This window comes from Amblyomma americanum, chromosome 4 (assembly GCF_052857255.1).
Source record: "Amblyomma americanum isolate KBUSLIRL-KWMA chromosome 4, ASM5285725v1, whole genome shotgun sequence".
Classification (NCBI taxonomy): domain Eukaryota; kingdom Metazoa; phylum Arthropoda; class Arachnida; order Ixodida; family Ixodidae; genus Amblyomma; species Amblyomma americanum.
In genome coordinates this window covers 134,552,543-134,576,812 of record NC_135500.1, presented here as the reverse complement: position 1 = coordinate 134,576,812, position 24,270 = coordinate 134,552,543, and the positions used below count along the sequence as shown (strand labels likewise).

The following is a 24,270-nucleotide window of genomic DNA, read 5'->3' as shown; positions in this document are numbered from 1 at the left end:
AGTTAACTTTGTTTCGGCGGCGATACCACGCGCAGCGACGGAATTTTATAGTTAGGGAATGCGGGAAAACCAATTCAACAAACTTTCAAATGCGTATTTTTGACGATTGATATTTCAAACCCCATTGCCGATTAAGAAAATTTAAAAACAGGGTTCACCTTCGATGTTGATGGCCATCAATGTCGCAATATAACCTTCCCACCTATAGAAAAAATATCTTTAATAGGTAAATAAATAAATACATCGTGTAATTTTTGATAGATATTGGATACATAACGTCCACCTTGCTTTAATATTTAGCTCAACAGACTCCATCGACGTATCTCTAATAGCTTTTAAATTAAAAAAAATCTATGAAGGTTAAAACAAAACATTCTGTTGTGTCCTCGTATGTGTTTGCCCATGTCATATCTGCACAGATCAGTGTAAAATCACCACGACCAAGATCGCGTTGATAGTTAACGCAATATATTGCGAGACATAAGTCATAGAAGCTTCCTTCTTTAAGGAAGTACCGCTGAGGCTGAAGAAGTGACTAACGAGAGTTGTATAGTGCCTACCCCTTTTCATCATATGTGTGTGCACTCCCAAAGCCGCATGGACCATGGGACAACAGATGGCGCATTCTCAGCATTGCCCTACGCAAGGAGATATTCCCTTCTTTTGGCCTAGGTCAATTTGGATAACATTATCTCTGCCTAGCATGTGAGCACTACAGTTTTCATTTACTACATACGACAGCGACACCGACGTCATTCTCTTAAGTTCCCTACGCATCTTAAATGAGACGAAAACGAATATCAAACTCGTCCCTTGAGTGCAATGCTTCTAATATGCCGACTCACCAGATGTATGCCAATGTACGTGGCGTAGCCGGGCTCGACAAAGTCCCCGTCGTCGCAGGGGTCTGCCTGGTACTCGTGTCCATGCACCATGACGAAGAAGCCCATCTCGGCAGACGTCGGCAAGTACTCGCTGGCTTGCACGTCAAGCACCAATACTAGGCCTGCGCAAGAATAGTGGACATGGTTGCCTTGCCTGAGGCTATCACGCTATAGGCCACTCCCAGTTTAGCGTGCCTTTTACGTCGAGCGTCAAAGGACTGTCAGACCAGTTCACTAAAATATGCGGCACTTGCTGATAAAGACGCTTTAAATGGATGTAGCATAGCTAGGTGCTACACATACTGTCGTATTAACGCGATAGGCTTAAGGCTGCCATTGTGCAGAAAATCTGGCGCCGCCAGCATCTTCGCCGCCGTTTTGAGCGGAAAATAGGGTGGCGTATGGTGGCCACCCCCTGGAGAAGCAACCTAGGTGGGCCACTAAGGTCACGTGACCTTGTGGCATCATCACAACCGGCCCACCGGGTTGTGAGCAAACTGACCGCCATGGCAGGTGGCAGTTAAATTAATGATTGATCGCGAGAGGTCGCTCGGGAAGAGCACCCTGGGTCTCACAAGCCCCACCGGTGGCAGCACCTGCCACCGCAGGGCTGTGGCTCATCCCTTAACCGCTGCACCTTTGCGCAAGGAGTCGTATGAGGACTCCCAGGGATCTAGGAATATAAAGTCACGAGTTGCCAATTCCGCATATATGGGCATTAATTCATTAACGATATCGCGTTATACCCTTCAGGCGATAGCGATAGCGTTAGTGAGTTAATGCACATATATGCTTAATTGGTCGTTCTCTACTTTACATTCATGGATCACTGGGAATCCTCATACGACTCCTTGCCCAAAGGTGCAGCGGTTAAGGGTAGAGCCACTGTCCTGCGATGGCAGGTGCTGCCTCTGGTGGGGCTTTGAGACCCAGGGTGCTCTTCGCGAGCAACCTCTAGCTAGTTCATCCAAGAAGGAGCACTCGTGCACCGTGAAGCTCCTTTGTGGCAATGCTTCAAACATGAGCACATGTGGTTTGGTTTATTAGGGTTTAACGTCCCAAAGCGACTCAGGCTATGAGGGACGCCGTAGTGAAGGGCTCCGGAAATTCGACCACCTGGGGTTCCTTAACGTGCACTGACATCGCACAGCACAACGGGCTTCTAGAATTTCGCCTCATCGAGGTTCGACCACCACGGCCGGGGATCGAACCCACGTTTTTCGGGCCAGCAGCCGAGCGCCATAACCAATGAGCCACCGCGGCAGCTTGTGGGCATATGTAATACAATCAGGGGGGTTTTCGTGCAATAACTTCGTCGCAGACCGCGTGCTTCATCCCCATTAGCACTGTACAGCTATAGTTTTAGGCAGGATAACTTAAATGCAAGAAGATATCTTGTTTTCACTCATCGGAGTGTAAAACAAAAAAATAGTTACATTAATAATTGGCTACATCTTTATCTGTAGTGCTAGATTTAAATCTTCTTAACGGAGTGCACTATATATTACAGCTTAAGTGAGGAGATGTGTGAGATAAAGAACAAGACATGTTGAGTTCACACAAAACATTTGTGCACCGAAAGAGAGGCGTATAGTTTCTTGGGCAGACTGCAAACAAGAGATAGCCATAGGTAAGTGACCACGTCTGGAGACGATTTATTGCGTGCGTTTCTCACCGTTTTCGGGGCTCAGCGTGCTCTCGTAGGCGTAAAACGCGTCATCATTTCTGCTCGAGTTGCAGTGGAAGCAGAGGCAGTTTCCGTATCTGTTCATGAATATCTTGCTGAAGAACCTAAGTGCCGATGCAGGGCGTAAAAAGAAAAACAGTGGCATGAAAAAGTTAGCTTTGTGTCCCCGGTGTACTTCGCAGCTCCCACCCGGGGTACTAATTTGTAGTACACAGTGTGTAAAGTCGGCGGCTGAGGTTTATGGGATGCATTTCCTATATAAAAAAATTATTTTTGTTGTTGATGATAGCAGCAGATGGACCATAGGCTCCCCATAATATCTGTAGTGATTTTAGGCAGTTGTCTTGCTGCATCCCGTAAACGTTTGCTGTCGTATGTCGCATATTGTGCCTAAAATTTTAGAATCTAAAACACCGAGAAGAGAACTGCTTACCGTCAAATCTTTTTAGGGAAATATAGCGCAATAGTGTTCACTGCTAGCCTGTTTTAGAACCGGATGGTTTAATGCAATGCGCGGTTTAATGAGCTCGACGGAAACCCGTCTGGCGAAAGACATTCATGCATAAGCAACGGCCGATCAGTTTTTGTGTGAAGGTGAACAAGGCACCTGTAGCGGTGCCGAAACGTCTGTGCTTGTTTTTCAGTGTAGAGAAGTCATTCTATCATTAACATTAGAGAAACGTTTTTATGTAGCCATGTCAAAAAGCGGTCTTACTGGCGAAGCTTAATCACGTGGTGTGATACATATTTATTTAAAATATAACCATATTGGTCCACTTGATAGTCGAGCTTTGGTGCGTCGATGGTGCAAACCCCAGCTGCGGTCTCTTTAGCCGCTGTCGCTGTAAAACGCAGAATATTTGCTTGTCCAAAGCAGTTGTACAGGGTCGTCCACTCTTAGAATGTCGTTCCGTGCTGCCGGCGCTCCACGGGGCGCTTCTGGTGGGCGCCGTAGAAACTATTGCGCAGGCGCAGTGAGAGCTGCAGGCGGGGCTTCATGCGTCGTCTGCTACAGTGCGCTCTGTATAGCGGTGAAGTGGGCTTCAATTTTGCACTGCGTGCGCATAACGCAGATCGGAGAAATGTTCGTGACTAAACAAAAGACTGCTAAGAAGCCTATCAGCTGCTTTTATTTTGTTGGAGAAACAGTACCAATGTGTTCTGCTTGCACGGTTAATTTGAAAACCTACAAATAATGACACTTAGAAGAAAGTGCGCGCCACGTAATAGTTAAAGCTTTGCTACTGTTGCTGCAACAGGATATAAGCGGCTGATAGGCTTCTCAGCAGTGTTTTGTTTCTCACGTTTCTCCGATGGGCGTTATGTGGACGCAGTTCAAAATTGAAGCCCACTTCACCGCAATACAGAACGCACTGTAGCAGACGACGCGTGAAGCCCCGCCTACAGCTCTCACTGCTCCTGCGCAATAGTCTCTCCGGCGCCCGCGAGAGGCGCCCCGCGGAGCGCCGGCAGCACGGAGCGACATTCCAACTGAGTGGACGACCCTGTACGTGACCAGGTAAATGAGAGAGACCCCACCCCACTTCCACAGCGCCCATTGGCAAGGTGCATTTTGTAAAGCTTAATCACGTCTGCAACACACGCACAGGCTTTCGGCTGTTTCTGTAGTATCTGGCTGTGTCGACTTTGGTGCATAACCGCGTATGATGTGCGCGCGTTAAAAAAGTAGAAATTTATGAAGGCTCTTTCTTTTTTACCATCATACCACTCTCTCCGAAAACATAGCTTTTATAAGCTGGAAGAGAGCAAACAAAAATTAAAAAAACGAACTACAGGAGTCGTCATCATCAGCCGATTTCGCAAATAAACTTCGTGGCGTCGACAGTCAATTTAGTCGCGGATCCCGGAGGCTTTACTGAAGCGCCATTCACTTCGAAACAGCGGTAACCAGTTCTCGGTGTAGACTGTAGACTTCTCGAGTTTGAGTAGACAAGCGTAAGCTTTTTAACATAAAATTTCTCAGCCATAAATCCGTCTTTTGCTGCCGAAAAAAAAGCGTTCACGTATCCAGGAAAAGAATCCGAAAATCAATTTTTACTGAGAACAGTAACGGTACAGGGTTCTCCTGAGAGACCTTTACGTTATTTCACAACAACTTTTGATTGTCGATCTGCTGTTACTTTCAGAACGGGAACTAAACTACTAGATTCAGAATTTCTAACAATGCTTGTTACCATTGATTCCACTTTTTGTTTCGCCGTTAATTTCTACGCAGACCGCAGGCTTTTGAAGACACGACTTAAGTTTGGCGTTCAGAGTTTTAAGAGAAGGGAAAAGCTCAGTTAGAGTCCACGAGACACGTAGCTGTTTCATTCTGGAGGTTTTTAGTAGAAACCTGCACTAAACAATTTAGAACCAGAGCACGTGAACTCAAGAGGCGATCAATCAGCAGTCGGAAAGACACAAGAGGCTGGCGAGGAAAAATGTAGCACGGTTAAGCAGACGAAAAGGAAAAATTTAAATGCGGTGTTTCAGAATCTGGATCAAGCAAAGCGCAGACAGGCGCTTGTTGATTCATAGAGCGGCGAAGAGCTGTGAGGGGCTTACCTTCGATTGTTGCAGTTCTTGTGCCCGTATGAGCAACTCACAATCATGTCACTAAAAACTGGTAGAGAGCGTGTCAATTTGCTCGTGCCTCACACTGTTGAGCTGCGCCATCCACGTGACCAGGCTCTCTTGAAAACTTTTGTCTTCCACATTAGGCTGCGAATGAGTGTTCTAAGGTAAATATCTGTTTTTTAATTCTGCATCTTTTTCTGTATTCATCATTCTATTGTTCAAAAATACAGTGCAGAGTTTTCACCCGTGAGTTCAGTTGTTAAGGTAATCATCGCCACCTTCTTATCGCTTATCTGATGGTTTAGAAATGCGTAATCCCAGTAGCTCGTGCGTTCTTGCGACCATTTCAGCTTTGCTTTCAGCTTAGCTAGTGTTCTAGCTAGTGGTTAGCTAGTATCATGGCATCCTACTCGACATTACATCTCGATGCTCACTCGGGGAATGGGATCAGAAGCTGATATTCAACCTTCCCAAAAAGGTTTTTAAAAAGTTCGAAATGCAAGAGTGACGCTCCTAGAGCATTTATTGACATTGATTATTGTAGAACGTCTCATCATCAGCATCATTATCTTTATTACCTTTTGATGGAGAGCAGAAACAACCTGACGGGGGTCCCGGTTATTTTTGTTTTGACAGGAGAATGCCAGAGCCTCTATTTCCATGGAAGAAAATGAACAAGTGAACTCAGAGACAGGGCTCACTTTGTGGGTAAATGAGCGTCACTAAAACCGGAACTGTTTCCAAGAATGTAATTTTCCATCTAGAATAGAAATTGTCGTATATAATGACACTGCTTGGTCACGAAAATACTTGTTCTCTACATGAGCTCGAACGTTTTCGAATCTATCTGAAAATAATTTTTGGGTTATGCCAGCTAATCGCATTTCTTGCTCTGACAGCGTTCGCACTGAAACTTTGCCTTTGCAGGGTCAGTGCATGACACTTTCACTTGGTATAAACACTCTTGGCCCACGCAGCGAATTTGGTCATGTGCACCTACCTCGTAGAAAACTGGCCTTTCTGCACACAGCTTTTCTCGAAGCTGCGTCGGCATGTCATGCGAAGCGGAGAAGTGGGCGCGGCAGAGCGCTGACCTCTTCATCGGGTTCACGTTACATAATGTGACGCCAGGGAAGTGCATATCTGTTTCTTCCTCAAAGTTGTAGTTGATCGCTACGGGAAACCGTCCGTACTCCAGGAAGACCTGCACAGATAACGCAACTTGTTCGGTACACCCAACGTAACGATGAGCTTCCGTTACTTCGTCATCTCGGGTAGCGGCGAATTGTCAGTTTTATGCAAAAGCAGGTGCCGGTTGGGAGGTACAACAATAACCGGCGTAATAATGAAAGACAAGGCAACCACCTGTATACAAAAAATCGATCCCTGACTCCCTGCAATAGTTTGCTGCTGTTGTTTTCCGAGTGCACCACAAGTAGAGACACGTTCATGCGTTTAAAGATGGACCTTTGTCACGCTGTACGAGTCTGAGCATTAAAAAATAAAATTGACGGAAGATCATACGAGCTGATGCAGTGAAGCAGCAACAGCAGGGGTTTTTTGCCTTTCGATTTACATTTCTCTTCTTCTCATTGAGTCTTTGAATTTTATTTCGGCGTCGCTTTTCCGTTTTCTTTTTTGCGGGCTTCTAATGCATGGAGGCCTTCCGGAGAGCAGAGATCATCGGTGGAGATCATCTGAAGGGTAGGGATGGACGCCTGAGTGGGTTATTTCCAAGGGATTCTGAAGGGTGGCTTCACACCTTTGCCCTCCCACGTCGGCGCCGATGCTAGAATTATCTTGAGGGTAGAGGTGGCGCCTAGTGTAGGTGACCTGGTTGGTGTTTGGAGAGAGGAAATGGCGCAGTATCTGTCTCACATCTCGGCAAACATCTGAACCGCGCTGTAAGGGAAGGAATAAAGGAGGGACTGAGAGAAGAACGGAAGAAAGATGTATCGTAGTGGAGGGCTTCAGGACAATTTCGACCACCTGGGGATCTTTAACGTGCACTGACATCGAACAGCACACGGGCGCCTTTGCGTTTCGCCTCCATTGAATCGCGGCCGCCGCGGTCGGGTTCGAACCCGGGTACTCCGGATCAGTAGCCGAGCGCCCTAACCACTGAGCCACCGCGGGAGGTGTAGGTGGGCTCCCCTCATGAGATTTTGGTGGGAGTACGCGTTATGGGGGAGTGAAAGCTGGGTGGGGGACTCTTCTGGTGTGTGGAGGTCTCCTGGAGGGTTGTAAAAAGAACTCGCGAATCTACGCGCCGATGACATGGGGGGGGGGGGGGGGTGATAAACTTTTTCTGATTGTTTGTAAGAATAAAGCTATTTATTTTGGGCTTGTGCGAATGGTATGCAGGTACACGCTGTTTTTTTTCGCGGCATACTTGCGGGCACATACCTGGATGCACTCATGAAGAGTGAGGGAAAACAGCGTGACCAGGACTACCGCCCACACCGTCTTGCGGAAGCCTCCTCCCCGGAGTCCGCACAGCACATCGCAGCCCGGCACCCCGGAGACGGCGACGAAGTCGCGCAATCTGCCGATTGTCCTCGGAGCAGCAAAGATCGAAACGAAGAAAAAGAGAAGAGCCGAAACGATACCTAAGCAAAATGATTGCAACACATTATGCGTGACAGTTTATTCTAACTTGAGAGGAAAGAGAGATAGCGAGAAAGAAAGGCAGTTATCTTTAGCATTAATCGGGGTTAGATAAAGCGTGGATCCTTTTGTAAAATGTAATTGGTATATTACTGTCATGTTATACCATATTTGGGTTCGGGAGGGGACGGTAATGGGTTTTAGCAGAAGTGGTCAGACAGAAGTGTCGTTCCGTATTATAGTTGACTGCTGTGTCCTGAACTGACAGAAAGTGTGTTTGAGTTGATGGTGATGCGGTATAATGAGCAGCTTAACGTTTCACTGATATTTTCACCGATATTCGTCAGTGCCTCTTTTCCCAACAAGCTGACAGCGCACACTGCTTGGCATTACTTAGCAGCCTAGAAGCCACATGCTATAGCGAACAGCCCTTTAGTGGGACAAAAGAATCGCTAACAGATACGGCTCCTGATATACCAAGAAAGCAAGTAATCCTTATATATAATGACTTTATCGGCGCTCCGTAATGAATGGGAATTCCACAGCTTTTTTCTATTTAGTGAAGCGGTATTAATGTCGTTAGCTCAAACGACTATTGTTCTATACGCATTAGTCAAGGCTGCCGCACCTGACAAAAGGATTGTGCCACACAAAGCCGATGCACGTTATTTCTCATCAGATGGGATGTGCTCATGTTTTTCAATGCAGTTAGAAGAAGGCTTAGACAAATCGAATCGTCTGTCCTACTTCTGGAAAGTGAACAGCAAACATATAGGTTATCCTTCTAAGAGTACATGTCCCCTATTACTCACATCTTCGGATAACGTTCTGGCAGCGCTGCAGACGGAAACTGAGTCAGAAACGATCCACACAGCTTGTTTTGAGCATCCCACGATGCCAAGGTGACCCTACGAGTTAGCAGCGAACGATTGTTCTCTTCGATGCGGGGCCGCGATACCGGCGTACTTCGCCCTACTGTTTGCTTATTGTTATAGATCAGGTAATGTCTGCATCACTGGCTATGACAATGGAATTCATTTTTGCGTCGAGCCCACTTTTGAAAAGAAAACAAGCATTAAAGGCCACCTTCCGATCGCCTGTACCGTGACTAGACCGAGAGTCTGTCTAAAGTCTTACAGTGGACGCCAGTGTAATGGGCGCGTGGAACCAACCACAGGGGCACACAAAGGGCGGCATCCATTAGAGCAAAAGCATTTCTTACCGACCGCAGTGCCGGAGTGAAGTATTGAGTAACACGCATTCCAAAAGACGCCTGCCGTCAGTCAGCAAGAAATCTGGTAAGTGAACAAAACTTATCGCTATAAATGCCAGCAAAAAATTTTTCTTTCAAGTTCACGTTTAATTTTTGAGCGTTTTTGTAGGTTACAAAGACGAAAGAAAAAAAAATTGAAAGGGAGGTCACGAACAAAGAGCTCTAACGCAGTAGGATGTCGAGGTTCCTTACTTTGCGGTGGTAGATTATAAAGCGAGCCGAGGCGTGGCAGAAAGGCATATGTTTAGCTAGAACTCGTTCATAAAGAAAGCAAGGTTGCCTCACATATCTAGTATTTTTTTTTCTAGTTTGGTCACTCGGAGAAGAAGAAAAACATTTCTGACTCTATTGTATAATTCCTTTTCAGAAATGAACAAATAACACTAAACATTTGTGAGCGACGATCATTTTTTTTCGAGATATATCTTTTAGATCGATACTAGCGAAAATGGTACGGGGCAACACAGCATATCGAGTCACATCGATCTTATAACAAACTGCTGGTTGTTCAGATTGTTTTTCTTGTCGAGACACAGAGAAAACCAACATTTTCTGGCGTCTCAAAAAGCCCAGTGTTCACGTTAAGATCTAAGGTGAAATATCACACGAATGAAAGAAGAACCACAGCGTGCAGGCCACAGTGCTGCAGCGAGCACGCATGCTTTGAAATTCCCGCACGGGGGTATGCCTTCTACAGGAGCCATCTGTGCGTAGTGTGAGACAATACTTTCACTCTACAGTGAAGTGCATTCTTTTCTTTGAGGCTTTTAAAAATGCTCCCGCCTCAGCCGCTGGCTCGTTTGCAGTCAAACTGCGCATGGAACTTGCATATTGCGGCAACATTTGTCTTGTAGTAATAAGTTTGACAACAGTACTTGGTTCGGCTGCGAATGATTCAAGCCAAGAATCGTCTGCGCCTGCGCAGACGGCGTATAGAGCCGCCGTAGCCCTTCTGGGAAAACACGGCGTTAGCTGCTTCAGTCCCTTGATCTCGGCGCAGACGACTCAGAATTTGCATCACGCGGGACCAGCCCAGTTAAGCACCATTGTCAAACTTACTACGACACAAAAGTTACCGCAATATGCAAGTATGCGAGTTTCACCGAAAACGAGCCAGCGGTTGAGGCAGGAGCATTTTAAAAGTCGCTATGATAAAGATGCATGTCACAATAACTGATTGATGAACATATTGGTGGCAGGCATTGGACCCAATGAATTGCTATCAAGTGGAAATAAAGTACGCTTGTCCTTGTCTTACTCACGGTGCTTATGTTTTCAAGTTCAAGCCTTGGGCTTTAATACTGGTAAGTCGGGCTCGATTTAACGTCAGTGCAGGTTAAAGATCTCCAACTGGTAGAAATTACTCCAGAGACCTCCGCTACGGCGCATTTTTTTCCTTTCTTCTTTCACTCCCCCCTTTATTCCTTCCTTATGGAGCGGTTCACGTGTCCACCGAGATCTTTGACAGGTACTGCGGCATTTTCTTTCCTGAAAAACCAATTTTTCTTCGGCCCAAGAAGCGTTCCGGGGTATAATCCAATACCGAAGGCAGCGGTTATTTGGGGTAATGTACATAAAATATATACCATGAACGACACGTGATTACTAGCAGGCGTGGATAAATTTCGACGGATTTCAGCCTTATATCTTGCCATTTTTTTCATGTTGCGTTTTGCATGGCAGCTTTTTTTTTAAGATTGTGTGACTATTTATTAACTTAATCGGTCCCCATGCTAGTTACGTTGTGGCTACAAAAATCTTTCTTGAATAATTTTGACGGCCGGAAATGTCTCAAGACGACGATGAAGTGCTCTTGAGTGGTGGCAGCGCAGCAGTGTCCGCGGAAAAAGAGGAAGATACATGAGGTTACTGGCCCATGAGCTCCATGAACATGAGCTGATACGTGAGCTCTTCTTTTTTTCACCAAAATGCTGTCTGTTATTTTACTTTAAATGTTCTTCAGTCGTTTTTATTGATACATTTTTCAAAATTGACGCTTGGTAATCTCCAGTGGAAATTTCCTTGTTTATGCCACTACACCTTGGCCAATCCCTTCATGTGGGTATGTGCCTTGCCTTAAGAGGAGGAGGAAGAAGAAGAAGAAGAAGAAGAAAAAGAAGAAGAAGAAGAAGAAGGCTGGTCCACATGTGCACTCCAACATATTTCAGCCAACCTGAGTGATCCATTGCTCAATACCGTGGATTTTAACCACTTAAAGTTCCCATGGAATATCCGGTGGTGTAAATCAAGGCTTTGTGAGGTGTCAATGACGCTTCTGCGATGCAGAATTCCTCACTTAAATTTGTACTTATGCAGATGTGGGTTCGCCGCGACAAACCTCTGTGTATCATGTGGGCAAGTTGAAACAATAGATCATTTTCTCCTCTCTTGCCGGTAGTTCGCAGTTCAAAGAAAACAGTATTTGGAGGTCCCTCTTTCGTGGTTAGGACTCCCACTGTCTCTTCCAGTTATTCTTTCGTTCGATGCGAGCGCAAAGGAATTTCTGTTAAGCAGTGTCTGCGGCTACCTTCATGATTACATAAGTGCAACTGATCGATTACCTTCTTAGCTGTATACAAAATTTTGTCGCATGTCTAAAAATGCTCGATTCTATTCCTGGTAATTCATATTTCTTTAATTCATTTGACTGTTCCAATTTTTATCTTGATTCAGTCTTCTCACGCCTATTTTTCCCCGCGCAAATACCTCATTGGGATTATCTACTGAACCGTGGCCAATCCCCCTGCGTGGGTAAATGCCATGCTTACTAAGGAGGAGAGGAAGAAGAAGAATGTGCACGCGTGGACAAAGAAGAAAAACATCGGACCCCGAATAGGCCACCGTCACTATCCGCCATATTGCCAGTGGCTTCCGCTGACCCGAAGCAGCTCCCTGTCAACCTCGTAACCAAGACCGACTTCGGCTGGAGACATGGATCCCCTGTTTGACGATGTGAGTAAAGCCGTCGCCAGATGACATGGGCGTTGGCACGCGTCCTGGGTCTGCGAGACGAGTACTCTTGGGCAGTCGTGGAAACGAGTCAAAGCAGGAAGAGTCCTCTAGCCAAATAATAACAGTTACATCCGCACGTTGAACAGTTTTCTCCAGATTTGACATGAAATGTGTGGAGCCGTTAGTGTGTGTTTATTGAGAGGTGAACGCAATAATCAATTACTCTTAACCCGTGCGCAGACGCGCACAGAGCGTCCAGGTGCTTCGAAGCATTTGGTTGTGCCTAACAAGCCGCGCGTCACAGAGGCAAGATTCCTAGGATTTTCTGAGCGATGAATTTGTCGCTCTTTAATAAAGTGATTTCCTCTTCTTTCTCTTTTTGCACTAGGCGCGAGGCAGGGTCACAAAGAAGAGCTACACGTGATCGCCATCGCCACCATTCGGAGCGCCATAACGTCCATTGGTGACTTTGAAGCCTGTAGCACAGGGAGGTTTCGAGCCAAGAGCACCGACGATGCCGTGCTGCGGAAGAACAGAGTTACCCAGCGCCATTTTATGTAGCAACCGATGAGAACTTAGCGAACGTGATCCTATTCAATCGGCTTGGCCCCACGTGTGATCTGAACGAGCGACTGTGATTCGATTGAGATTTGCCGGAAGTCCTTGACCGCGCGAACAGCCGCGTCCATCAAGCAAGAGATACTTTGGACGCCTTTTGAGTGCACCCAGCCTTGTGACAGTCACTGACCCAACGCCAACTGCCTTCGGTTCCCCCTAAAACGGTTTTAGATAATCCACTTATCCACAAGACCTTACCATGTTACTTACTATTCATTACAGAACGCTTGGCATTTCTCAGAGTGCGCTTCATGCAGATAGGACGACACTGCATCGTCGCCAGCAATTCTCCCATCGCGGTACATGTGACACACATATCACCCCTGTCTACCTCCACATTGTGTATCCCTATCAGGTTGTCCAGAAATATCTTGGTACCATTCATTTATGCGGTCTAGCAGCTCCTTCTGTGATACCTTTTAGCATTGATAGTGCTGAAAGTAAAATAAATAATCACCGACGGCCAACCGCACCTCGTCCACTTGATCGAAATAACGCACGTTGTGGGAAGAGTGCAATAGTCGAGTCCTGTGATGATCGTCTTCTTGGCGGCCGCAGGGTAAGAGCCGCGAGCAACAAGCGATGCAGCTGTCGCTGTTCTGCGAGGCCCTGTGGCTGAAGCACCAGCTGACGGACGTCGAGGTGCAGGTGGAGACCGAGGTGTTTCCGGCGCACAAGCTGGTGCTCACCTGCCACTCGCCCTACTTCCACAAGCTGCTCATCAACACCAAGCCCGAAATGCTCAAGGTAAGAGATGTGAACCGCGCATAATAATAATAATAATAATTGGTTTTTGGGGAGAGGAAATGGCGCAGTATCTGTCTCGTATATCGGCGGACACCTGAACCGCGCCGTAAGGGAAGGGATAAAGGAGGGAATGAAAGAAGAAAGGAAGGAAGAGGTACTGTAGTGGAGGGCACCGGAATAATTTCGACCACCTGGGGATCTTTGTTCCAACTTCTTTTTTATTTTATTTAATTGGTTTTGGGGGGAAAGGAAATGGCGCAGTATCTGTCTCATATATTGTTGGACACCTGAACCGCGCCGTAAGGGAAGGGATAAAGGAGGGAGTGAAAGAAGAAAGGAAGAATAGGTGCCGTAGTGGAGGGCTCCGGAATAATTTCGACCACCTGGGGATCTTTAACGTGCACTGACATCGCACAGCACACGGGCGCCTTAGCGTTTTTCCTTCATAAAAACGCAGCCGCCGCGGTCGGGTTCGAACCCGGGAACTCCGGATGCTCGGGATACGTTTTCAGCATTTGCACATCTTACTGAAACAGCATACTCTCCTCATAAAGTTGCGAGAAATTTCTATAACTGGTGATGCATTATGGAAGCTGCAGAGATAGGGAAGAGGTGACCGTTACTTCCTCCCCAGGAGGTACCCGGTTCGAATCCAGGACTCCCCAGAATTCTTCGGTCTCCCAATGGGTACAAATTCTCGCCAAGATACTCAGCCTCTTCAGCGACACTAAGCAAGGAAGAGGCCCCAGTTTCAGTTACTTCAACAACACAGAAGATATGTGAATATCGGTCGCATTAAAGAAATTCGGCTTTTTGTTAACAATTTAAAACCTATCATGAGCACCTTTGCAGAAAAAGGTTCCCAACCCCAGGTGAAAACATTCACGATTTCGAATATTCAGAAGATTGTGGTGCATACACTGATACTATGTACAATCGGAGAAAGTCTTACGCAAAACGACTTTGTAAGTAGGTATTAAAAAAAAAAACTTCTGTTCGTATTTCTCATTCCATCTTAGTCGATTCAAAAACAATTTCTTTCAGAGGTCATGTGTGCTGTGCGATGTCAGTGCACGTTAAAGATCCCCAGGTGGTCGAAATTATTCCGGAGCCCTCCACTACGGCACCTCTTCTTCCTTTCTTCTTTCGCTCCCTCCTTTATCCCTTCCCTTACGGCGCGGTTAAGGTGTCCAGCGATATATGAGACAGATACTGCACCATTTCCTTTCCCCCAAAAACCAATTATTATTATTATTATTCAGAGGTCATTTTCTGAAATCAGTCGTGGATGGTTTTGGACACGCCGACTGCTCTGTTCTGATGCCTCATTTGACTGTTGCAACGTTTATTGATACTATTCCAGTTTTCAGAAGCGAATAATAATAATAATTGTTTTTTTGGGGAACGGAAATGGCGCAGTATCTGTCTCATATATCGTTGGACACCTGAACCGCGCCGTAAGGGAAGGGATAAAGGAGGGAAAGAAAGAAGAAAGTGGTGCCGTAGTGGAGGGCTCCGAAATAATTTCGACCACCTGGGGATCTTTAACGTGCACTGACATCGCACAACACACGGGCGCCTTAGCGTTTTTCCTCCATAAAAACGCAGCCGCCGCGGTCGGGTTCGAACCCGGGAACTGTGAACAACAAGCTTTTCCTCACGGATCTTTGAGCCGAATGTGCTGTGATCACGGTTTGGTTTCTGGTCTTGTAATCACTTGTTTGAAACGAACAGCGCGAGAAATGTTATATTTTTAAATAAAAGTTTCATGTGCTTTTTCTAGTGCTGTACAAATATCAACATAGCCATTAATTGCCATAGTGTTGATTTCTTTACTGGGAACAAAGATTCGCGTAGTCGTCGTCGCGTCCCCGTGCAAGCCGCCGTACGTGGGAAACTTTCGCAGGTGCAGCTGAACGGCATCACGCACGAGTCCTTCAGCGTGCTCCTTGAATACATGTACACGGGTCGGCTGCAGCTGACCTGCCAAAATATAGTGGACGTCTTCCAGGCGTCCAAGCACCTGGACATGAAGCGTATCAAGGAACGCTGCGCTCAGGTACGTATTCTGGTAGCCACTGTTTCATGCCCGATTAAAGCTTGACTATCGTGCTGATTTATCGCGCCCAGGATCTGCGCCCGCTATTTGGCCTAGAAAGACAAAGATAGACTCGAGATAGTAATGGGACACTTAAACACGCCGTGAAGGAAGGGAGGAAGGAGGGAGTGAAAGACGGGATAAAAAGATGCCATCGTGAAGGGCTCCGAAATAATTTCGAGCACCTGGGGATCATTAACGTGCACCGGCATCGCACAGCATACGGACTCCTTTTCGTTTCGCCCCCAGCAGAAACGTGAGATACTTTTCGCCCTCGTCCAGCGCCCGGAAACTTACGGCGATATTTTTGGAGCGCCTCCTTCCAGTAATTCACGAGTGTCCACTCCACGCCTCGACTAGAAAAAATTGGTTGGCTACGGTGTTTTGAAGCGCGGTAATCTGTAATGGTAAACCCTTCTCTACAGGTGCAGGTATGTATAAGAGACAGTATTCAGAGCGTCAACTCCGATGCAAGGTTTTCGCTGTTATATCCTGTCAGGTGCCAAAGGTACCACCTGGCGGCATATAAAAGTGAAAACGGTGCAGAAGAATGGGTTCCACTCTATCTGGCGGCTGTGGAGTGGAACTTATGGGCCCGAGGCGACAGCTTCCGAACGCGTCCGTTTGGCTCGCGAGGGTTAAAGAACAGCACCCGCGTGGGAACCATCGCCTCGTGCTCGTCGCTTCTACTTCTTTGCGATAACGTTGGTAGACAGACTGCGGGACCAAATGTGGTCGCAGGTGCTGACTAGCTCCCCCGACGACCCCCTGCACGCCCTGTTTGTGTACGTGTCGGCCAAGAAACTGGGCACCAAGCCGGCCTGGCAGCGCGCGTACAAGACCATCCTCGGCAAGTTCCACCTGGTGGCCGCTTGCCCCGAGTTCCTCGCGCTCAGCGCCGAACAGGTGTGCGAGATCCTCGCTGCCGACTCCATAGCCGCACGCAGGTGAGCATACGTCCGCACCGTCCGCACACCATCCGCACCGTCCGCACCGTCCGCCTAAGCGCATTTGCTGCACCTATGCGTTGTTTTAAAGCAGCAGTAATAAATCCCGCGATGCTGTGCCAGTAGGGCGGAGCTCCCGTGATGAGAGGAAAACAGGAGAGGGTGACATGAGGGCAGGCAAAGTACGCCGACGGGCAAGCGAACACGAATGCTGATGCGGCGTCTGCATGGAATGAACAATATCGTAATGTGCACCCTCCCGGGTGGCCTGTTATGTGTTTCCCAGCTATTGAGCGGGAAGTCATAGGTGCGATTCTTGGTGCGGCGGCCACATTTAAATGAAAGCGAAATGCGAAAACGTTTGCGTACATTTACTGCACCTGGACTGTGTACTGTTGCGCCATTAAAAATGCCCATCAGAAGTCTCGCGTTTCCATCGTTTTTTTTTGGTTATTGGCGGCTGCTTTCGAAGGATTCAAACAGCCAGCAAATGTAATGAATATGTTGATTTGTTAAACGAATCAGAAAATTTGGTTAATCTCTGAATGGTTAACAAACAAGAACCTCTAAACACATACTCAGGCAGGGGCAATACATGATTAAAATCGTTGATTATCCTATTAAACATATAGGCTGTTATGCACGCAGGGTAGCTTTTGCTACTAAGGAAATATGGGCAGTACTGTGAACATTTGTGGTACGCAGAGGAAGCGAGCACCGACAGAAAGCGACGACACACAACGCTGGCTTATTTGAAGTTTTTTTAAATCAAATATTGGATGCACTGATTGATCGCTTAAAATAAACTGATTCTGATTCTGTGTTCTCTGTGGTCGTTTTCTTGTCCTCTGTCCGTGTTCGAGCTGTTGTTCTTAATGAAAATCAACCGGCCGAGCTTGTAATCCTTGCTTATTCATAACCATTGACATTATTCTTCATATTGCGCGATATGGTGAACATTGACAGCGTGAATATGATTTATATGCCATATGCCACTTCTTTCTTCCTATATCACTGCAGAGGTCGTGGTTCTGTGCCTGTGAAACCACTGCCTCTGTTTCTGCGTACGTAACTCTAAGAACGGAACGTGATGAATGCGGGACAGGGGACGAGCTCCGGTTTATGATATCCGAGCTTAAATCATAAAAGAAATAGTCTTGAGCGCGGCGTAAAATGCCCAGAAGAGCCACCTGATGTTCTGTTAAAATAATAATAATAATAATAATAATAATAATAATAATAATAATAATAATAATAATAATAATAATAATAATAATAATAATAATAATAATAATAATAATAATAATAATAATAATAATAATAATAATAATAATAATAATAATAATAATAATAATAATAATAATAATAAAAATAAAAATAATATTAATAATAATAATAATAATAATAATTGGTTTTTTGGGAAAGGAAATGGCGCAGTATCTGTCTCATATATCGTTGGACACCTGAACCGCGCCGTAAGGGTAGGGATAAAGGAGGGAGTGAAAGAAGAAAGGAAGAAGAGGTGCCGTAGTGGAGGGCTCCGGAATAATTTCGACCACCTAGGGTTCTTGAACATGCACTGACATCGCACAGCGCACGGGTGCCTTAGCGTTTTTCCTCCATAAAAACGCAGCCGCCGCGGTCGGGTTCGAACCAGGGAACTCCGGATCAGTAGTCGAGCGCCCTAACCACTGAGTCACTGCGGCGGGTTTCTGTTAAGGTAACAAAGTGAATTTCTGTCACGTTTGGAGGCGAGATTAGATTAAGTTACTTTAAGATGTGTCAGGGCTGTCATGGAAATAGGCGGTTTTTGTTCAGCAGGCTTATCCTGGATAACGGGTATTGTTATATTCAGACTGAACTAATTTGACATTCGGGGCCCTCCGCACCGCTTCTCTTGCATTGCGCAGCGAGACAGAACTGTTTGAGGTGGCGCTGAAGTGGCTGGGCGCCAAGTGGCCGATGCGCGAACAGCACGTCGTCGAGCTGCTCAGGTGCATCCGCTTCTCCGGCATGCCCATGGAGGAAGCCGTGGCCTGCTTCCACCCGCCGCTGCTGCCGGAAGTGACCGCCAAACCGGAAGTGCGGGAGATGCTCAACAACGCCGTCTGGTGAGCCGGCTGCCTCCCGCTTCCCTTCTTGCAGAGTGCGACACTGTGGCAGTTTACTAGTGATCTGACGAGTGAGATTTTGTCAAGGCTTCCCACCTACGGTCAGTTTTGGCGTTAAATATTGATTATATCAATGGGCGGCACCAGCAGCGGAATTCCTGTCGCTTTCTGAACGAACCAACTGCACAATGCAGAGCGGTAGCCACCGGGAAGGCGCGAACCGCTCAATTAACTGCAAAGTCGGCGTTGATAATGCGCTGTGCCTGGCATTTTCGACGAATCAATGTTGCAGCGTAATTTCAGTACCTATTTTAGTACAATCGCAAGGTTTGATCGGGGGCACGTTGTTAACGTCCTCGCAAGAAGTTATCTGGTTGCATGATCTGCTTTTCAGTCGCATCGTGAAGCAGTTATGCCCCCTCCCTACCCTCAAGCGTTAAATTGTTAAGGGAAGGAGAACTCTTGTCCTCACCTTTAAGGCCTTTTTATTTTTAGAAGCCGTAAGGACTCCACAATACGAATAAGAAGCAAACCATGCATCCTGGCTAGTTTTGGTCAAAGACGGTTCGTAGCAGCGGCGGCACTTCGCTAGGAAGCACGTACATGCCGTGAGGAACAAAATAATAGTTTGGATAAACTTGTTAAGAAAAAAAACAGCTCAGTGGCGACTATTGAGAATCGTCGCAAATAGCTGCGAAAGAGGGCGCGTTGGTGCAGACGTACGGGGCTTCAGGTCCACGAGTCTACTTTCTTACTGTAGTGAATATTTAGGTGATCAACACCTTTGCATTATGGTTCGAAAACTACGGTAACAGCTATTCAAAGGTAGACAAAAAAAAGTCAGTGTTTGTTACGCACTCCCTACCGATGGCTCAACGCGTGGACGCAGCGTCCGCTTGCGTTTATATCAAAGGATTACCTCAGTGTTTAGATTCTTCGGATGCGTCGTGGCAACCTGCTCTCTTGCACTCATCTTCCGCAGCTACATATCAGCGAAGCAGGTCGGCCAAGAAAGCAAGTTCAAGCAGTACACACATCCACAGCGCCGCTTTCTGCTGAAAGAAAAGCCGGAACAGGCTGTGAGTATGGGGGGAGGGGGACATTTGTCTTTAAATAATTAACTAAGTCGATTCACTCTTTGTTCAATTCGCTGGTCGAGGTTTCATTACTTACATGTTCGGAACAAAACGGAAGAAACGGATGGGAAGCCGGCAGAGCGATCAAGCACATAATGAGTGTGCTACGTTTTTGTTATATGTTAAGTTATACTATGATGTGCTATCTTATGTTATGGTATGTTGTTTTATTTTATGCTATGTTATCTTATGTAGGGTTTACGTTTTGAACCTGCCCGTGGACTGTGATGGATGCCGTAGTGAAGGGCGTCGGGTAAATTTCAACCGACTGCAGTTTTTTAACGTGCACTGACATCGCATATTTTCGCTGTTGTACCGATCTATATGCGCAGAAGAGACACTATAAGCAGCAAACTAGAGTTAACGGAACCAACTCTACAGTTCAGTTGCTCCACTGTTTTTCGACACTCACTAGGCTCGGGTGTGTGCAAAAAAGAGTGAAAATGAATGGGTCACTTAAACTTGCGTGGCTCTGGACCTATGCATTTCTTGCGAGGCAGGGAAAGATTCAAAGCTTTGCTCTAAGCTTTAAGTCCGGCCAGTGACCTGTGTGAACGAGTGACCTGTGCACACGTGAACTGCATGCTGTTCTTACTTTCATTGCCGTCTACTCTCACAACTGTGCACAACAAACTAGCCCTACCATCAGCTTTAATGTGCGACGGGCGCGATCAGAGTTAGGATGGTTGGTAACGTGCTATGGTTTTTACTGTTGTCCAGCCTTGATATCGCGCCGGACGAAATATCCAGAAGGTATCATAATAGGTTTGTCATAAATACCAGATGCCTTTGAACCTCCTGTGTTGCATTCTGCCCCTGAATCCATTTGGAGGTTATTCGATTCCCTCGGTGAAAGTGTTGAATATTCACCCGTGGCTATCCAGGATCTGTGCAGTAGGGGCCCCCTTTTCTAATGAGAAGGAATCTGTGAGCAAAATGCGATAGACAAAAATTCCAGTAAATTGGAAAGCGTCTTTTCAACGCATGTTCATTCTCTAAGTACTGCCTTGTATACTACTATAAGCGCCATTGCAGGGGAAGGTAAGCCCACAGCAAGAACGCTTCCAGTGATCAGTGCGCATGAAAAGGTCAGATTATTTAGAAGTTCTGGAAAACATACGGTACCATCAAGCAAGGAGGCAGGTGGGACACCTAGGTCACGTGGCCTTGCTGCGTAGTCTGAACCTGGCCACCGGTTAGTGAGAAACTGTGGCACTGTGAGAGACTGTGAGAAACTGTGAGAGACTGTGGCACTTCGCAGTTAAAGATTCGTCGCTCGGGATGATCAACCTGGGTCGCACAAGCCCCAACGGTAGCAGCACCTGCCATCGCATGGCAGTGGCGCATCGCTTAACCACTGCACCACTGCACAAGGAGGGGTATGAGGACTGCCTGAGATCTATGAATGTGAAGAAGAGAATGACATTCTGCAAATTAACCCATTACGCTATCGCGTCATAGCCCTAAGGCGGAGCCTGAGTGTCGCCTCTTTTGTTTCGCACGCTAACGCAGCCCGAAATGGGCATGGGCGACGCTACCACTGTAGCAAGCAGCAGCCGGGCATCATCGATGTCGCCGCCCAGGGCGTCGGTGCGGCGTCGGGCGGGAAAGCAGCGGGCAAACTCTCCATCTGCGTACACGGCCAACGAAGAAGAGGACGCCTCGTCTGTGTCGCCGCCTGCCGGCGACGGAGCGCCTCCACGCGCCATGGAGGTGAGTGCCATTGGAAGACCCCCGTGGGAAAACGACAACGCTCCTAATCCGGGTCTCCGTCGCTATAGCAACGCTGCGCATGCGCAGAGAGCAATAGGGATGCGATCAAGTAGCAAGAACCTCTCTCCGTTACAGCGGTTGTCGGTGGCGGCACCTGCCGATGAGTGCTGGCATCTACGTATAACCAAGAGATCAAGGTTCTGGGTAGCTTGGCGGGGTTCTTAAGAGTCGGGGTTCTTAAGAGATGTAGCATAGCCATGGCGTGCTCGCAGTGACGCCCGACCAATGAAGCAGCAGCATAGTAAGTAGAACCAAAAATGAACATTTATTCACAGGTGCAGAGCGTATTTATAAGTAGCCGAGTTGGAGGGAGAAATGATGGAGCACGTGTTAGTAATGATAGTCCGAAGCTCTGAAGGATCGCCAGATAAGGCGATAAAAGGTGCGCGCACTTCGAAAACACACGTGATGTTGCAACAGGAGACATACGCACTAGCACTGAACACAACTGCAGTTTCATGCCGCGAACAGTGCTACCTAAATCTGAACGTAGAGCATAAAGTCAGAACACAACATAATACGCGAATTAAAAATAGACACGGCCTAAAAATCTCCAAAAACTTAATAGGAGTTAAGGCCCTCTCTTTTACTGGAAAGAATTATAATGTTACTTTTTTCTGCGATAAAACTATCAATAAAGCATTAACAGTCGTGTCTTCGCTGCATTTCACTGAAATGGTTTAGTTGACGCCGCACTGCCCAGAATCTAGCTTGCAGTCTCGAAAGATTCTGCAAGAGGTTATCAAGTATGCTTTGATAGCATTTTGCACATTGTTCAGGTTTTCACGGAAATGGCGGTTAGGCATCTGGCCGTCTTACCAATTTACTGCTTCCCACAGCTCAAGAAGACGGATTATATGCTTTCGTTTACTCATGAAACGAACCGCATGTCATAGTTGTTTGTGCAGTTGCTTGGTCTTTTTAACGCGACAGCTTCAAAGGCCCTGTGTCCAAGAAAAACCGATGTTTGTGTTGCCGTCGGCGTGACGAAAAAAAAAAAAAAGCCTAATTGACAGGGTTGCGATGTCACAACCATATGATCTCGCGCGGGTAATTCAAACACCCTAGTGCGATCACACTCTTGCTTCCCGTATATAGAGGTTGTTTCACCTAAGACTTTCTGCAGTTGTTGGAAATAGGCTTCTTGAATTAGAACAGCGCTTTTTTAAGCATAGTACTGTCATCGGGGTAATGCACCAGAGAACAGCTAAGACGTGCTAATTAGCAAGGCTGGTTAACTAATATTCAGTAGTTAAATTGTTAACTATTATTGTTAGGCTCCTTAATTATGACAGGCGTGTAGCCCACCGTAAGTAATATCTATGCTAGTTTTTAGAATTTCGAAAACTGTTACTTGGCTCTGCGGCCCAACACATTCTGGCTATTTCGATGAGTTCCGTGGACTGGAGAGGTTGCTTTGCCTGCAAGCTTCTCGAAAGCGCATGTATTTTGGCGTGATATCGCCATAATTTTCTCAGCCACAGCGCCGAGGGTAACTGCGTTTCGGAAGTTCTAAAGAGATTGATGTGGATATTGCTTAGCGTAGGCTGCACGCCTTTCATTAATTAAAGAGGCTAAGAATAAAGGTTTAAGAATTTGACTACTAAATTTTAGTTAACGAGCTTGCTAAATTAACACGCCTTCGCTGTACTCTCAGGCAGTACCCCGATGACAATGGTCATTGCACTTGAACGGTTTGACGCGTGTCTATATATGATGCTTGCCTATGTACAGAAATGTAAGGTGTGATTCGGGCATCGCTAATCGTAGAAAGAGAGAGGTATAAACTCGCCGCGGGTGTCGCCACGTGTTTATGCGTTACTACTTCGACATTAGGTTCGTCTGTCCGGCGGGAAGTTTCCATCCTTCGCGGAGTCCTTCGAGGGGCGCTGTTGTCCCGTTCTTCTGCGGAGAAAGCGACGTGCACCCCGCGCGACTGCAGATAGCGACTGATGATTAGAAGGGACGGTCCGATAACACTATCGCCTTCTACGTTCTACTCTTAAAGGCGAAACTGAAGACTTCTTGAGCTTCGGATAGCTTATACTAAGCCTGAAAGGTCGCGTTCGCGTTTTAGAGTGTTCATGAGCTCCGAGGTAGTGGCCGTGTAGGTTGGCTGGACGTTTCAAGCATCCTGGTACCAATTATTTCAACAAACCTCGTGTTCTAGCAACAACGTACACTAGTGCATTTTCTGTTTATCTACTGCAGAGTTCCTACTACGATTGGTGCCACGCTAGTGGGGCATAACGTAAATCAGAACCACGTACCTGCTGCTCTAGTGTCCGAGAGCAACTGCGCCCGCGCAGAAACTGTCTCTCTCTCGGTGCTTCCTCATAATTGGTTATCTCTATGCGGAAAAAGTCATTGCACCAACCTAGCCCCTTCCACTTTGCCGAATTAGTGCCCAAAAATAAAACTTTTTGCCAAATAAAAACGCTAAGGCGCCCGTGTGCTGTGCGATGTCAGTGCACGTTAAAGATCCCCAGGTGGTCGAAATTATTCCGGAGCCCTCCACTACGGGACCTCATTCTTCCTCTCTTCTTTCACTCCCTCCTTTATCCCTTCCCATACGGCGCGGTTCAGGTGTCCAACGATATATGAGACAGATACTGCGCCATTTCCTTTCCCCCAAAAAAACCAATTATTATTCGCCAAATCTGGTGAACATTTATTTCTCGAACACTTATTCGCGTGCAGTGGTCGGAATGGAGATGCATAAAAGTAGTAATACGGCGTTGTTGAGCAACGGGACAGAAGGTAAGTCAATGCCTTTGAAATCCTGGAATGTAAATTACCCGGAAGCTCCTGATTTCAGTGTGTAATTTCACTGCACTTCCGACTGGAGACACGGCGA

The 24,270-nt window shown here is 46.7% G+C and overlaps 2 protein-coding genes across 2 annotated transcripts in view; one reads left to right on the top strand and one right to left on the bottom strand.

Annotated features, from left to right (window-relative positions):
- LOC144129847 (degenerin mec-10-like) overlaps positions 1-11,964 on the bottom strand; it is a 16,114-nt gene extending 4,150 nt beyond the window's left edge. Inside the window, exons 1-4 of the mRNA XM_077663912.1 lie at positions 11,911-11,964; positions 6,246-6,355; positions 2,560-2,675; positions 846-1,006 (exon numbers count right to left, since the gene is read on the bottom strand). Coding sequence (XP_077520038.1) covers positions 846-1,006; positions 2,560-2,675; positions 6,246-6,355; positions 11,911-11,964 — 441 coding nt within the window. The remainder of the gene's footprint in view (positions 1-845; positions 1,007-2,559; positions 2,676-6,245; positions 6,356-11,910) is intronic.
- LOC144129846 (kelch repeat and BTB domain-containing protein 12-like) overlaps positions 11,906-24,270 on the top strand; it is a 25,499-nt gene continuing 13,134 nt past the window's right edge. Inside the window, exons 1-7 of the mRNA XM_077663911.1 lie at positions 11,906-11,983; positions 13,160-13,348; positions 15,255-15,407; positions 16,188-16,393; positions 18,304-18,504; positions 19,487-19,583; positions 21,153-21,353. Of these exons, the coding sequence (XP_077520037.1) occupies positions 11,963-11,983; positions 13,160-13,348; positions 15,255-15,407; positions 16,188-16,393; positions 18,304-18,504; positions 19,487-19,583; positions 21,153-21,353 (1,068 nt within the window). The 5' untranslated portion in view covers positions 11,906-11,962. The remainder of the gene's footprint in view (positions 11,984-13,159; positions 13,349-15,254; positions 15,408-16,187; positions 16,394-18,303; positions 18,505-19,486; positions 19,584-21,152; positions 21,354-24,270) is intronic.